The 17,131-nt window shown below is 45.0% G+C and overlaps 1 protein-coding gene across 4 annotated transcripts in view; it reads right to left on the bottom strand.

The window, feature by feature from the left end:
• Nucleotides 1–239: 239 nt before the first annotated feature.
• LOC147465794 (signal transducer, putative (DUF3550/UPF0682)) overlaps nt 240–17,131 on the bottom strand; it is a 67,759-nt gene continuing 50,867 nt past the window's right edge. For 2 of the 4 annotated variants that reach the window (XM_086521931.1, XM_086521922.1), the window contains 8 exons: nt 14,095–14,301; nt 13,760–13,972; nt 13,598–13,664; nt 13,219–13,467; nt 2,753–2,844; nt 2,488–2,670; nt 861–994; nt 240–789 (listed from right to left, as the gene is read on the bottom strand). In XM_086521931.1, the coding sequence (XP_086378057.1) occupies nt 558–789; nt 861–994; nt 2,488–2,670; nt 2,753–2,844; nt 13,219–13,467; nt 13,598–13,664; nt 13,760–13,972; nt 14,095–14,301 (1,377 nt within the window). In that variant the 3' untranslated portion in view covers nt 240–557. Of the gene's footprint in view, nt 790–860; nt 995–2,487; nt 2,671–2,752; nt 2,845–13,218; nt 13,468–13,597; nt 13,665–13,759; nt 13,973–14,094; nt 14,485–17,131 lie in introns of those variants that run through there. The other 2 variants (XM_086521937.1, XM_086521946.1) reach the window with 2 other exon arrangements.

Raw genomic sequence — 17,131 nt, 5'->3', positions numbered from 1 at the left:
CAAAAACCTGGAAGAAAGTGTATCGTAGTGTGTGTGTGTGTGTGGGCGCACGCGCACACGGCACAAGTGGGTATGTGTGTTGTCTCCAAATAAAACAACCCAGTGCATTAGAAAATAAATAAATAACTAAAGGTAAAATCACCAGCTTTGTGAGAAGCTGTAGCTTGTATCCCTCTTTCAATAGAGATGAGTAAGGAACACTCTTCTGTTTTCTCAACAGCAGTAACAAACAGTTAATGTTACAGAAATAGCCTCCTTCCATATGAATTGCTGATGTATGGACACCGACTCGTTCAACTTCTTGTGTGGGCATGAGTCCTAAGTGCCTGAGAAAGGACCTTCGTACTCGTAAATTTCGAAACCTCGGGGGAGTCTGCTCGACTTTTATTTGGAGGATAGAGATTTTCTAGATATCAAGTAACACCTGCTGCGTCATATATCTAAGCCACGCCTTGCGCTCATCAATGCCACTATAGAGAGCTTAACAGCTGGAAAAGGAAGCCTTTATTCTTACCTGGACTACTGCATTTAAAGCACAAATAAGAGGCGTTCCATTACTAGTCAGTAAGGTTCAGTGACTCCAGCCTTCCCTCTAGATCTGCTATTTTCGAGGGAAACTTGAACTGGTCTACAACCCCAATGTGGCTAGCTATTTGATACACTTGACCTTCTATAGCTGCTTCCGTGGGAAGTAACTCTCTTGGAAGAGACGGTAAACAGTGCGGTAAATATTCCTCATTGCCTCCATAGTCCCTGTGCAAGGCTAAGCAAGCCCTGCAAAAGATGAATCTGCAAATTCTACCCATGAGACAAAAACTCAAAATTTCTGCTTTTGTTGATGAGACTTGCAATATACATACCTTAAAAGCAGCTGTCGCAAAAATGGGTCCCACATTACCCGTACCCAAACAAGGTCCAGAGCTGTCACTGACAGTAGTTTACCCCATTCCACAATTGCAGACGTCAGTAGCTTCTGCAGCTGTTCATTTGTACCCTAGAATAACATCAGATCTTTCAGAAAAGCAGCCCTACATGGCATTCATGAGATCTATTTGAAGAAAAAAAGGCATGAGAAACTTGCAAACGTTCCCATGAGCTGTTGTTTTGATGGTCGCAAACATCGCTCAGGTGGTTTCGATACAACACGACCAACAGCAACAAGGATTTTCAGCATTGCACTCCAAATTCAAAATATTCAACCACCTACTATGCGTATTAGGATCACCAAAATTCAGAAAAAGTTTAAACTCTACAGAATGCCTTTGTTTTCCATGAAAAGCCAATGCACATGATAGTCGCCGGAAGGCGTTGCATCTTTGACTGCAGAAGTGTTTGTCTGAGAGCGCAAAGACTACTAGTTCTTAGTGGTTTTAGACCAAGACGATTGGGAAACAGTATTCATCTAAAGCTTGCAATTTACTAAGCAATGACATCATTTGGCTTACTGTTTCAAAGAACGTGACTAACCCATAGACCTCACAATCATCCAGCACAAATCAAATGTCCATGCTCAATACTTCAACAGCATACACAGAGGGGAATTCCGACTTCAAGAAATGATTAAAAAATCTAACCCTTTTCCCAATTCACTTCATAAAACTGTCATCTTGATTCACGATCATGCAGGTCATTATTGAAATAAATAGGGTGTCCTAAGAGTAAGCTTGGGTGAAGTGAGATGCATTAGACATATGTAGATTCCCATGCAAATGTCAATTTAATATGAGAATATCTAATATCCATACAAACCAATAAACGATGGGCCAAATAAAGATTTGGGTGTAAGGCAAAGATCACCTGAATAGGCACGGGTAATATGACACATTATAAAATACCCAGTAAACCCACTTGAAACAAGGTGAAAAGTCACATTGACCTACATAAGAGGATGAGAAAGTGACTGACCCAGTACTCAATGTCCCTCTTTAAAGAAATAGGAAAACAAATGTCAACCATCTCATAGTGGCCCACAAATACATAAGAGAAGGTTTAGTTAATGCCCCTATTACAAAAAGAAAAAAGGCTTGCCATCAATAACTTGCTACGTGGCACACATCCATAAGCGTTATCGAACGGTCCACAATTGCTCTTAGGAGTAACCGAATGCCTAGGGTAGGCCAAAGGAAATTAGTCTGGTATACATACTGTCTCATTCAAACATAATGCTTGACGTACCCAGTTGTGTATTCCAGTGTGTGCATACAATAATACAATAACCTATACACTCGTCCCTTATCCATTGAATGGAATCGTGTGTGCCTGTGCGTGTATGGGGGGAGAGAGAGAGAGAGAGAGAGAGAGAGAGAGAGAGAGAGAGAGAGAGAGAGAAGGGGAAGGGGGGGGGGGGGGGGGGGGGGGGGGGGGGGGGGGGGGGGGGGGGGGGGGGGGGGGGGGGGGGGTCTTATTATACCCACATGCCACATCTAAACACATAAGCACCTTCTCTGTAAGAGCATATGCACCTACCTGCATGCCGATCATAACTACCTGTGCTAAATTTGTTGTAGGAATGCTGACCAACTGGCAAAATGCCAGGAGAGGTGCAGTTAGGAAAAAGGTGAAAAAACTCCCCGTCCCCCGCTCTTGATGGTCCCCACTCTCTCCACACGGCCGCAAAGTAGGGGAGAGCAATAACGCTGATGGCTCGCCTCTTTCTTCACCATGAATTACCTGCTCAAAAACATGATTCCAAGAGTTCAATGGAGTCTCTGAATTCCTGTGTAGATTACTGAATAGCTGGCAATGTCATTACCTCGAAAAGATTACTTCTGTCACTATCAATAATTATAAAAAGGGGCTTTCTGGTAAACGGAAATAAGTCGGCAGGACATAAAAAACTGACACCTACAACACAAAAGAAAGAGTCAACACAGTTTTGTTACAAACCTAGCAACAAACTAGGCATTCCTCAGTTCCAAAACCTGACTTAACTAGGTACAGCACAGAACTTGCTTCAACCTAAAATGACATTTTTTACTATTGTAACTTGCTTCCTTCAAATCTTTATCAAAAACTAACCTTTGTACTTGTGTTGAAGAGAACATACACACTACCGAACTGTGCATTCCGTATCCAATACAGAAAATGACACCATTACTCGAGGGAGAGTAAAGAAACCGGCTCGGAAAACAAGCCCGTGAAGAACGCTAGGGCTGATCTGTAAAATACCAAAAAGCTGGGCCTAAAGCCACAAGGAAAGAACCTGCTATACTAGCCAACCGTGGCCACATTTGCACCCGAAAAAGGGCTGCCCCCAAGGTTAGAGCTCTCCAAAGGGATGTATGGAAGAAGCATCTGAATGTTGTTGGCCGCGGGAGTAGGAACTAGATGTCCCCACACCAATTGTCGACACTGCGTACAAACCTGTCATCCAAAGGATCTTGAAAAATATGTCGTCGAACATAACGAAAACCTCTCATAGAAGGTTGCAAACCTGTCCCAAAACTGGTGCTGACAAGCTCACAAGAATCGTAAACTGTCCCACAACTGATACTGACAAGCTCACCACACTACCACCGGAGAAGGAGAAGAAGAAGAAGAAGAAGAGTATTTTAACATCGTAGGAAACTATCCCAAGAGACCTTAAAGATCTATCTGACGAGGACAGTTGAACTCAAGACCTGTTATTTAAGAGGAAATGGCATAACCAATCTACCACACTTGGGTGATAGAACATGGAGAAAGGAGAAGTCCACACCCCATCAAAAGATTCCTTCAATTGTTGTCATTGTCGGCTAAGGGTCTGGCACCACATGCTCCACCTCTAAACCTCATCCAATAAAGTCGGATGATCAAACAAGAAGTGGTTCATAAGATAGAGATAGAGATATCCCTCTCTGCCTGTCAAAGCCAACTCCAACACATGCACTCGAATATGCACAGGAACTGCCGACCCGGATAAGCAAGAGACTACTGAAGCTGGAACTAAAACTTCCATCCTGAGATGACAAATGGAAAATCAAAGAACATCCTTTGCTTCAATAAGAAATGAGATCCCCCTCTGTCATCCGTAATCCACAATCTCGTACAAATGTGCAGTTGAATCATCAACCTGCTACCCATCGGATAGGTAGCTCCGTCGACATTCCAAGAAAGATGTGCATTTGTAAGAGGCACAGCAAATCTACCAATCCATCTCCTCAAAGAAAACACAGCCATAGAAACCTGCTCCAGAAGTATTGAAGAGGATCCTACTGCTGCCCAAACACTTCTCTCTAAAGAAGACGCTGGAATGAATAGCTCCCCTTCTGAATCAAACAACCGCATGCTTGCTCCGCTTGTGGGAAGGCACGGTACCATGACTCCATCCGGAAGAAACCAAAGCAATCCAACACTACTACACATCCTAAAGCCTCCATTCCCCTCGGTGAAGAGAGGTCGAGGTAAGTAAGGGTAAAGATGGGGAAGTCGTAGACGAGGATCCAAGGCCTCCACGTACCCAAATCTGCCCCAAACTTGGAGAAAACCAGGAAAAAACAGCAAGCTTCTTCTCTCTCAATCATGTCCAAAACCGCACCGAATCAGCCAAATCGGAGCATCCAGGTGGTCGTATTACCATAGGACTGATACATGTCATAGGTGGCGACGGAAGATGCAATGAAGACAAGAACTAGCTCGTGATCCGGTGGGCACCTCGACTCCAATCTAGAACACCTGCAACGCCAAACACATCAACAAGGCACACCTGGAGAAGAGAGATCACTAACGTAGAAAGAGACAGGAGATCTGAGAATGTGTGTGTGAGAGAGAGAGAGATATACCTAGATGAATCCAGGATAAGCCCAGATTCACCCTTCAAGGAAAGTGCAAGGTATAGACCCATGGAAGTCACCAACAGGACAATATAACCATCAGCTCCATCATGCATAGTATTGACTAAATACCACGACATCCCCACTAATGTCGTCAGTGCCCAATAGTGGGTGTAGAACTAGGTACTAACATATGCTCCCAAACACAGCACACACCGCACGCACACACACATGAGCATACATCAACACAAAGTTCAGCGTATGAGTTTCTGTCATGACTCCGGGGATCAAGGGCAGACTCAGCCATAATGAAGCCTAGCACAAAAGAAGCTAGAGAGAGAGAGAGAGAGAGAGAGAGAGAGAGAGAGAGAGAGAGAGAGAGGCTCTCCATGCTCATAACAATCTGCTCATACAAGTGACCAAGGGTGGTCAGGCATAGAACTGACATGCCAACTAAACAGACCCAAGGTGCACACAACTGCGACTGCTACTGACACTACCAACTGCTCTGCATACAAGACCACTGACATGGTCTCCTCATGTGCATCACCTCCAAGATGCTCTAAGAGCATAGATACATCTCCTCCTCACTCGATCTCGTGGATCTAGATCTCGGACGAGGAAACCTACCACTCCATGGTCACATGGGCTATGAAAGGCTGCTCTCAATTGTAACTGCACCGTAGAGGAACTCCATGCACTAAGCCTGCTGCCCACCAAGAACGCTAGGGCTGAGTTCTGCCCAAAACACTGGGCTGAAGAGAAAACGCTGGGCTGAAAGCCCTCCTCACCACCCATCTGCAATCCTAGGGCTGCCCACTAGGGGCGCCCTGCTCCCAAGAGCACTGTGCACTGCAATGGCTCTGGTAAACCCTCTCCTGTGCATGTATACTGCCACTAAGGCTGCTCGGCCAGATCTGTAGCAGCCCCATCGTCAGAGAGGAGGTAAATTAGGGAAGAAAATCACAGAGGCCTAGTAGGCAATGGGACTCCCACCCTGCAGGAGCCTTAAACATGGCTAGACACAACCCGACATGAGAAACCTACCTCACACTCGACAGGCACAGCCACTAAATAGACCTCACTCCCTAGCACCTATCCCTCGGAGAAACTGGGACTGACTCGACAAACCAAGAGAGATGCCTGAACTAACATATTCATTAAGGTGACACAAGCCTCTTGAGCCTGCAACCTTTCACAATTTGACATTCATCCAATTTGAAAACAAAAATCAACTTTGTAGATAGTGGGAACCTGTCCTTGAAGATAGTCTACACAGAAGTCGCTTCTACAAGTTACCTAGCAGAATTACCAGTAGTTACGAGATCTGTATGACTATACAATCAGTCAGAGCCCAGTACGGGCACCTATAAATCGGACCCATTACTTCTATTTTGAGTTTCAAGAAGTCTATCGATCTGTCAGTCTCAGCTTAGCAATAGATTGGAACTCTTGTATCATCTTGTAACTGAGCACTATAGTATTATTTGTACTTCCAGACTTATACTAAATTAGTTTATGAATCGCAACGTCTAATTCCAGATTCTCAGTTCATGTCATCTGAAGTCTTTCTTTTCGGTTCAACTATCTATCTGACTTTTTCGTCTGGTCATCTTAAGTCTGATTCTGTTGATCTCTTCTAATCTAACATCTGGCATCTGACTTTGAAATTCTAAACCTGGAATAGTTGTCAAGTGACCAGCTCATTCCATTTTCACGATCACGGTGGTGCTAAAGCTCTTGACAAGAACTAGTCGCCTACTTAGAATTCATAGTCAATCAGCTATTCGCAATCCCACCACGTCGTCCAGTGCGAGGAAGGAGATCTACTATAGTGTGTGTTGAAGACCACAACCACATCAGCACATTGGTTGCGGGATCAGACTAAGGCTCCGATGGAGAAACATGCTCCGAATGAGGAAATTGATGCCAATCGAGGGAGGAGAGGGGGTGAGGAGCATCGAGCCTCTCAACACTCAACACTCAACACATTCAAGAAGACGACATTCCGAGAGAGCTTCATTCACATGGATCTCGACATTCAAATGGAAAAGGCAAACCGAAGATTCATACGGATGTCAGTGATGCATAAAGCCATAGTAAACGAGCAAGATCACGCACAAAAGCTAGTCGAGGCAATGAGCTAGACTGATGATAACTACAATGAAAGATGGAAGGCAAACACACACCATCATAGCAAGCACACACATCAAGAGAGGAATCCAAATTACAAAGATAAATCTAGACGCCAAGAAAAAGAATCACATCATCATAAATTCATATATACCTTCATAAGGTTAGAATAGTCTAAACTTGCAAATTATGAAAGGGAATAAAACACTCACAAAACCAAAAAAGCAAGGGACACAAGAAAACAAGAAAAAAAAAAAAAAAAAAACAAAGAAAAACTAAATCACTTTATTTGCTACTAAACAAAACTAGATAAAACAAACCATTATTTAGTTTAGAATGTTTTTAGAAAGACATAAGCAAAAAAAGTTGAAGCAACTTACTTAACTAAAACTTGAAACAAGTACTTAAGTTTGAACTAACAAGGATACAATATCACAAAGACTTAATCCTAGAAATCAGACTCTATACAACACCTTCTAAAGGAACAAATTCTTAAATCCTAATGTAAGCTAGAAACTAGAAGTGAATACTACTACAAACCTACGAAGAAGAGGCTGAAAATAACCAAAGAAGTACAAAGTTCAAACTTGACAATATGCAACCTCAACTTCGTTGCTTGTCCAAACAGGAAGAATAAGATTATCACCTTCATCATGCATAGCTTGGACAATAGCTATGACAACCCTACTCACGTCGTCAGTGCCCAAGAGTAGGTGCAGGTTCGCATAGAGGTCATTCATGCTTTGAACGTACTCTATAAAACCAACAAACTAAGTTTCTATCACCCTCCGGAGGTGACGGGCACACTCAGCCATGATAAAGGCTAGCATTTGTCAAGTAAGAGCAAAAATACTAGAAGCACTAAAGAGTTACTAAGTCGAAGAATAAGTGGGCAATTAATCCTAAAAGCATATGCACCAAAAGCTAGCGCTAATCGACTAAGGAGGAAACCTGAACGACAGTCGCACCCCCCCCCCCCCCCCCCCCCCCCCCACAGCACTGCGCTGCCCTACATGCTGTCCTCAGCCTGCTCCCACTCCCCCACCCTGCAACCTGCTAGCCCTGCCCCTCGCGCTAGCCATCGCAGCCTGCCAACAAACACCCCACCCAACCCCCCCCACCCCCCTCTTCCTTTTTCGGCCCCCATCCTGCCTCCCCATCTCCTACCCCTTGTTTTCTCAAGGCAGGGTTGCCGCCTCTTGACCACGCCTTGTCGTCCTCTCTCGCCTACGCTCTTCCTCGATTCGCAGTCATAGCAAGACACAAAAGGAGGATTCTGCTCCGCCACAAAGGGACTCGACGGAAGCCCTCTCGCCCAACCCTGGGGAACCCACCATCCGACTTGCTCTTTCATCGACAAAGCAAGCGAGCTTAGAGGCAGAGGTGGCGCCCCTTCAAGCCACCTCTATTATCTGCAAGATTATTGGCACCAGACCTAGCAGAGGTGAGGTGTGAGATCTCCTTCAAACCCGCCTTTTAGCAAAGGTGGGGCAAGATCATCGACGTTCAACTCCTCGGGCGCAGCTACTATCAAATAGAGTTTGAGTCTCCCAAGATGGCGTCCAAGGTCATTGAGATGAGCCCCTAGCCATCCGAGCAGCTAGAGATCACTTTCGACAATGGCACCAAGGATTGGATCCGGCTACCGATGTTCTCATTGAGGAGGTAGACCTTCCCATCTCAGTTTGCTTCCCAGGCTTGAGGAGAGAGAACCTCCCGCTTCTTTCCAGGATTGGCTCAGAGATTAGGATTGTCCTGGAGACACCTCGCAAGGCAACTTCTGTAGCTGCCAAGGCAGGTGGCATACCTACAGTACGCGTTTTGGTTCGTGACACCCACACCCTCCCGAAGGTCATTCTACTACCTCGGGTCAGTGGTGGTTGGCTACGCCAGACTGTGAAGTACTCGGGCCTCCCTAACCAATGCTTTATTTGTCGACAGATGGGCCATCTAGCAAAGGCCTGTCCACGGAGGAGGCACAGACCTAGACCCAGCCTCCTAAGGCTGGCCAAACACAGCAGACAGAGACTCACAGAGCTCAGGCAGGATTCTCCTTCGAGCCTGGTGCCCAGGCAGAGGAGGGATAGCTGCTGGTCCGTGGTTGTCGCCGCCGAGGACCACCACGCAAGTTCGAACTTCGGCCCTCCTGGTGGTCGTCCTACACCAGGCCAGCAACAATGGGTTCCCATAGGGAACTGTTTTGACCCCATACAGTAGGACGAGGCCACAGTTCCACCCTCCACCTCACCTTCACCACTGACTACCCTCCTCCCCCCATGCCACCCACCGCCCCACCTCCATCTCCTCCACCTCCCCCATTGCTGCCCCCTCCCCTCCCATTACACCCACTAGCCCCTTCGTCTCATCATCCTCTCCTGCTCCTGCCGGCTCAGGGGGCAGGACCTTCATCGTCTACTAGGAGGTCTCTTGGCAACGCTTTTCCCACGAGCCGCCTGGCGAGAGAGGAGCAGACTTTCCTACGGGCCCCCCTTCTGGTGCAGACGTCACCCTTTGCCGCAGTCCTTCGGGGATTGACGAGTTTCAACCTTCGTCGTCGGTGGGACTTCTTCGTCTACGACTTCACACGATTCCTCGATGACCCTTCACCAGACTTTGAGGCGGCTTGTTTCAAAATCCATGTATTGTTTCTTGCAGCTAGAGGGATAGAGGCCCTGGACACAGCGGTTGGTTTCTCTTTTCCTGTGTGGTAGGGACCAATCTGAGTGGACTCTGGACTCCGTGATGGCTCAGGCTCAGGCTCTCGAGTTCTCTCATCACACAGGAGACTTGGGGGTTACAGACTTGGTACAGACTCTGTGGCCGTTAGCCAAGTTCTCAGTGACACCTCTGGACATAGCAGGATGTACACACATTGTGGTACAATTTTTTGCTGACACGCAGAGCCCACCATGCTATGTATGTATACATGAGGACTCCTAGACAAAGAAGGTAACCCAACGGACGGCACGCTCTTTTTGGTCTTGGGTTGGACAGTCTTTACAGTCATCTATCTCGGGGTCGCTCGGATGCGGATTACACCTCATCAAAGCAGGCCTCGAAGATAGCGAGGTTCGCTGCACTTGCAGCATCGGTTTTCTTTTACCGACCCATGAGGATTGTCTAATGGAATGTGCAGGGATTAGCAGGGCCCCAGTTTCAGCGCCAGAGGGAGCGGTTGCGTCTGGATATTCAATGATGCCTGGTGGGTGGTAAGATTGATATTCTTATGCTTCAGGGGCATCATCTCTGTGAGAGCCGCATTAAACGATATGGTCAGATTTTGCGTGGTCGCTATGAGACATCTTGGTCAGCTGCATTTGGACCTGGTGATATCCAGGGAGGGGTATGTATGACTATTGCAGACTCATGGCTCTGCAGGCCATTGTGGGCAAAGGTATTATTGTGCCAGGCACGGCTCAATGGATAGGTTCAAGGTTGCCTCATGGGCTTCCTGAACATATATGCGCCCAATGTGACAAGTGTACGAGCAGAGTTTTGGTCTCATATTATAGAGTCTTTGCCGCATGCAAAGCAGTGGTGTGTTGGGGGAGACTTCAACATGTTGGAGGACCCCTCTGACAAGATTAGAGGTAGCCATGCTACTCTGCACGGGGCTGAGTTGGCAGCTTGGGAGCAGAGCGTCTATGTATGACGATCCAGAGCTTAGAGGGCGAGTGGTGGCACTTTGGACAAAGTGCTTGGACATATACACACATAAGATCACATTGATGCATGTATCTCCATGAAGCTCAACAGCTAGTCACCACTCAAACAAAAATCAAAAAGATTTGCATGTCCGCTAGATGACTGAAAAATATACCTTCATAAGGTCATAATAGTCTAAATTTACGAATTATAAGAGGGGATAAAACACTCACAAAACTACAAAAGCAAGGGACACAAGAAAACAAGGAAACCGGAAAAAAAAAACTAAATCACTTTATTTGCTACTAAACAAGACTAGATAAATCCATATATGGTGAACGATCCAGTGATTTTAAAATCGTGTTTCCCACTTTCAAAGGCAACAAAAAAGATGATCCAGATGTCCATATACAAAGACCAGACCTTCAGTAGGAAAAGTGGAGACCTAGTGCACGAAATGCAAGTCAAAGGAGCATAGGTTTGATGAATGTTGTCAATGCACAAAACTTTTAGGCACCTATGGAACAATTGCAAAATCAAAATGCATCATTTCAAGGAAGGAAAAGATGTTTCCATGATAGCTCTAACAAATCTGAATCAGTCAAGCAAGAAAGGCTACCTCAGAACATGGACAATGAAGCCAGTACCAGCAATATGTCTAGAAGAGACACTATCAAAATTTTTCTCATAGAGGTAGAGGTGGAGCTGACTTTACCAGACGTAACTTCAGCTATTATACCTGTGGAAAACACAGACAGTTTGCAGCGCAATGTCCAAATAATCTAAAAACTGAAGTGGTCAAGGGATAGATGGCAAAACCAGTTCCAATGCGTGTGATCACTAGGAGTGCTGGAGTTTTCATCAAAGAATTACCACATGAGCCATCCAGTCAAACGAAGCAAAGCGAAAAGGCATAGAAGAGGGAGAAACAAAGAGTTGTTTGGAAGGCCAAGGGAACGGCCAAAGAAGTGGATGAGTGGCAAGAGAAGAAGGCACTGGCAGCTCAGATCACTCAAGATCTAGAAAAGAAGAATGCTTAGATGCCAAAACCATTCAAAGGCTTTCGCCGAAAGCTTCAAAAGCTCTAGAGAAGGAAATGCCTGCTGTGGAATGAACCTGGTAAGAAAAGTGCTCGAGTAGAATCCAAGAAACCGGCAAAGGGTTCTGAGGAGCACCCTGGGAGAGAGGTACAGCAATTCATCACCGAATCTGATAAACAAAAAATGTTCAGCAACAACAACAAGAATCTCCACAAAAGGATCCTTCAACTAAGAGACGCAAGAGGCTAGCAAAGGCATGGCACTGTGAAGACAATTTTCCCGAAGGGAGGTCATCCAGTTCAAATAGCAGTTTGGGAAATGAACAGGATCAAATATATGTCAAAGTATGTGAGAGAATCCAGAAGCTGACTATTGAACTTGATGATATCAAAAGAACGTTACCTGAAGCTGCCAATTTTATCAAAAGGCAGAGGAAGAGAGAATCAGGCACAATGGCAGTAGACCTATCTGAAATCAAGGATGACGAAGAACCAAACATTCAGATCGACTACAAAATCAGGGAACCACTGTCAAGGGTGATTCTGAATGGCGGTGCAGGAGTCAATATTTAGGGAAAGCATGTCAAACAGAGACTAGGGATTTAGGAGATGAAATCTGTTTCTTTCAGAATCAGAATGGCAGACCAAAGGATTGTCCAAGCTAATGGTTTGATTGAGAACCTTCAAATCAGAGTCGGATCAGAGAAGTTTAAAACCAGTTTTCTCGTTCTGAATGTCCAAGGTGCATATAGCATGCTCTTAGGAAGGCCATGGCTGAGGAGTGAAGGAGCCATACATGATTATGCACGCCAAAGACTAACAATACAAGGAGAATTCAAATTAAAACTAACAACACCAGAAGTTGGAGAAGAGCAATGCACTCAAAGGAGTTATGTAGGAAGTATGGGACCAAGAAGATAGAAAGGATGTTAGCATTAATGAACATCTTTTACATAGCTGAGATAGACCTGAATGCAGTTATTCTGGATCTTTCAAAAGACTGAATTTTTAGTCCCCCCACACCCACGTTTTTGTTCAGGTGACGAGTGGATAGCTATGCTTTACCCACCTTCAAGCTAAAAAAAAAAGTAGAGAGAAAAAGAGGACTCTAAATCTAAAGTCTAAGCTTCTTACCTAAGTGACCTACTTTGAAACTAGAAAAAAGGCATGGATTAAAAAAAAGGCTAGAAAGAGAAGTGCACTTATTCACCTTGTCCCCCTGATTGAATCCAAATTAACCTCTAATTCCTTAAGATTAACAAAAACCTTACAAGGCCCATGCAAGGTCCAAAGGTTTCCTAATGTGTTTTAACAAAGAATTTTTGGGCGCCTAGATCAGTTGCTTTAGGGCCCCTGTGCACAAGTATTTCAAGCATTGTGAGATCATAAGCTCATCATCAATGAAGAGAAAAGTGAGTTCTTTATGCGGAAGATACACTTCTTAATATGTCGTATCGGCTGAAGGTGTTTGTATGGATCCGTCCAAGGTAGAGGCTATTCAACTTTGAAGAACGTGAGAGAGAGAGAGAGAGAGAGAGAGAGAGAGAGAGAGAGAGAGAGAGAGAGAAGGTGGGACAAGCCCTACAGGAAAATCTTTGAATGCTGACATGAATAAAAAGCACACATATACACTTAAACAAAAAGCTTTACCTGCATCTGCACGTGAGCCAAACCAGAGTCCTGCATTCAAACTGATCAAATCCAGGCTCACTGTATCTCCACCGGTAACAGAGATACGATCAGGAGAGCTTGACGGTGAAATGTCATTCACCTCCAAGGTTCCCTCTGAGTGGTCTGAGGGCATGATTATATTGTTCTCTAATCCAGTAAAAGATGTAGATGCAGATGCCTTAGATATAGGTATAGAGAGTTGCATTGCCCCAGTCGAAGATGACTTTCCTGTGAAAAGACAAGCCCAAAAGTACATTATGAAAACTTAGACCGGAAACCTGCAACAGCAAAAAAATTTGCATGAAACTTGTGAGAGAGATCTAAATGTGAGATGATGTGAGGTAGTGAGCATCATTACCCAGAGCTGACAAATACAGTAGGATAATGCTGTCTGCTGGAAGCTCTTCACAAGCTGTTGCCAGAACCTGATTCCAAAATTCTGATATTAAGTCAGTGCTTTTGAAAACCATTTTAAATGGTAAATACGACCGTCGAAACAGAGAGACAAACAGGAACATACAAGTAGAAGCTGCAAAATGCTAGGCCGATGCAGTATGTATTTATGAGGATTAGGAGGTAATGACTGATCCATGATATCATCTACTCGCATGGATGCAGCAGCAGCACTCCCATTTGATTCATTAACCCTTGACCGAAAGAATGAACCACTTGGCTCCCATTCCAAACATTGAAGAAATCTAAAAGTATCCAAAGTGAGTTCCGCAAACTTGACCTGTGTTGAGAAGCATGACAGAAGCATAGATGAATTGTTTCTTCATTGTTGCCAGAACTCTTTTATTATGACGACCAATTCATGAAATTCTGGGTTGTCTACTAAGGCTGCTCACATCTCACCTCATTTTGATGGTAGCTGACAAGTACTGCATCTTTCAGATTGAGGGGCTTGCGACCTCCCAACCTTGACGGGGAAGGAAAAGAAGTTGGCAGTGGATCCAATAATACACTATACCGTAATGGCCTACTATTTTGGCAGGGAGCATCCGCTTTCAAAAACCTGGAGATATCCTGTCCAACACGTTTCCATTCCTTCCCATCATGGCCCTGGAAATATAGGTGAAAAATTAGAAGGCCTACTATTCCTAGATTTTCAATAAATTTCTTAAGGCACTCAAATGATAAGCAAAACTTATGAACCCTTGAAACATGCACTTTCCCATTGAGATTCCAGTATAAAACCAGTACTATGCTTTCTATGCAACCCTTGATCATGTCTGCCCACCAAAAAACCAACAAAAGCCTACTTAGTTCAAAAGTGGCCGCTTTCTTTCCCATTGAGATTCCAGTATAAAACCAGTACTATGCTTTCTATGCAACCCTTGATCATGTCTGCCCACCAAAAAACCAACAAAAGCCTACTTAGTTCAAAAGTGGCCGCTTTCTTTTTACGCTAGACAAACCTTGCCACCTACCTAAATATTGCACATTAGGCATAATATTGCGCATAAGATCACCCTGCACACAAAGACTCCATAATGACAATCACTCGTAACAAGGAAAAAATAGCCTCTACACTCTCCCACTAGCTAACTATGTTCCCTGCAGACTAGTGTAGTATCATCAGCCCCTGTTTCCGCCAAATCATAGAAATATACAGTTGGCGGATCCTTGGGCACAAATGCAGAAATATGAGACGATCTAAGCTTAACCAAAACCCTTCTTCTTCTTCATGCCTTCTTCTGGTCCTTGGTTCTTACGGTTGTCTACTCCATTTTTGTCGAAAGGAACCCTTGAGAACCAGCAAGGAGTTGGACGAGATTGGGGCCGTGTCTTTATATTGCATCAACACAGTACAAGCCGGTACTCCACGCTCTGCACCTTCTCCCAGAAGAGTGTCAGAGAATGACCCCTAGCCTCATATTTAAAGGCCCTTGGCCATTAAAAGAAGTTACAGTGAAAAGCTTCAAACTCAAAAGCAACTGGCCCAAAAGCTGGCGCTGAAAATCAGCCAACGCAAATCACGGAAATCCGTATAGACTGTCAGCATGAGACACGGAAATCCGTACAGGCTGCCACGTCAGCACGCAACGCAAAATCCGGGTTGTCCGTATAGTTGCCACGTCATCAGTTTCTGCACTAGTCTTTGTGTGTGTGTGTGTGTGTGTGGGGGGGGGGGGGGGGGGGGAGTCCTGCTTTATTTTATTCTCGTGTTGCTTGGGCCCCATCGGACGGGGTCCCATAAGTTGGTAGGAACTTCTTCTTCTTCGTCTACTTATTCTTAGGGTTTAGGCCCCTCGGCCGGGATCTACAAGTTGACTCAGGTCTTCAGTGGCTTGACACGTCAGCGATTTGTGACATCCCCCCTTCTTGAAAGAAAGTAATCGTCCGCGATTACAGCATATCTGCAAAACAACTCAAGTTAGCTTTAAAAAAATTCAAGGGACAATCAGTTTGCTTTTTTTTTGTGAAGGAGTTGGTTTCTCCTTTCGGCTCTTTTGATTAAGGAGTTGGCTTCTCCTTTCGTCCGGATTAGAACTCTTGATATTCCGGCGTAGCCATCACACCGAGACCACATTGATCTTCTACGGGTGTCTTGATGCACTAAAATTACATACCCCGGCAATCTCATCCAATTAGGAACATTCAGTGGTTGGCACATCACAATGCAACGCAAATTCTCACACATGCATGTTACAAGACATAGAAACATTAAGTCATCGATGAACACTCCTCCCGCATAACCTAACAAGGTCCGGGCCGGGAGATATTCAACGACTCCCTCATCACTCCTCCCGCATAACCTAAAAAGGTCCGGGCCGGGAGATAGAGAGGCCTTTTACAACCAAACGCCCCCAGACGGCAGCCTACGTTGTTTGGAGGTGCTGAGAGTAACCACTGCTCAGACTTCTTAATACTCCTCCCGCATAACCATCCAGGTCCAGCCTGGGAGTAACAACAACAATATTTTTCAAGCATACAACCAAACGCTCCTCAAACATCCCATCTGCGTTGTTCGGAGGTTTTCTAGCATACAACGAAACGCTCCCCAAACATCCCGTCTACGTCGTTCCGAGGTTCAAACAATATCAACAGCATTTCTTACTACTACACCCGGGAAAATCACCAATCATTGAAACCAGCTTTAAAACCAGAGTCAAAACATTTCAAATTGGCACCAAGACAAGTTCAAAACAGATACCATCCATTTCAAACAATACTTTCTCAAATGATGTTCAAAAGTATCTAGCTATAAAAACAACTAGAGAGTTCATTCAAGGTTTTGTTCAGACAACCGAACTTTGAGGCTTGTCCTTCTGCATCACGATGATGGTTCGGTTCCGAACCTGGAGAGTCACATCATTCTTGTCATGCCAGGGCATGCCCAAGAGAACTTCACAATAGCCCAACTTCATAATGTGGAAATCATCTTTTCCATGATAAACTTGGATAGTCACTAGAAGAGAGCCAATGAGCGGTACCGTTTTCTGAGTTTGCCCCGTGGCTAGCTGAGTTTCAATTTCTCCACCCTCTACATCATTATCAAAGTGCACCTGCTTCAAGACTTCTGGATGGATGAAGTTCTCTGTAGCTCCGGGGTCAAAGAAAATAAGGGCTTTGAAGCCATTGACTTTGCCATATGCTCGGCACAATTCATTTGTACTCTCAAGGCATATGCCATAGATATCAGGGACTAGTCCAATAGCTGATCTAGCGCTCTTAGCTGGAGGTGACGTTGGGGTTTTGTCCACCATTGGTACACGCGTCGGCTCCGCTGGTCTATCAGTGCGATGGGGACAACTAGAATGGTTATGCCTTGTTTGAAATCATCCAACGAATCGGCCTTCTTGTAGTAAGGTGTCTTATTGTTGAGGCGTCAAACGAGGCCTTGGCGGTTGATTTTCATGAGACTCGCGAATTTGTTCGTTTTTGGCAA

This window comes from Adiantum capillus-veneris, chromosome 1 (assembly GCF_014529385.1).
Source record: "Adiantum capillus-veneris isolate H3 chromosome 1, ASM1452938v2, whole genome shotgun sequence".
NCBI classification, from domain to species: Eukaryota; Viridiplantae; Streptophyta; class Polypodiopsida; order Polypodiales; family Pteridaceae; genus Adiantum; species Adiantum capillus-veneris.
This window is presented reverse-complemented; position numbering and strand designations above follow the sequence as displayed.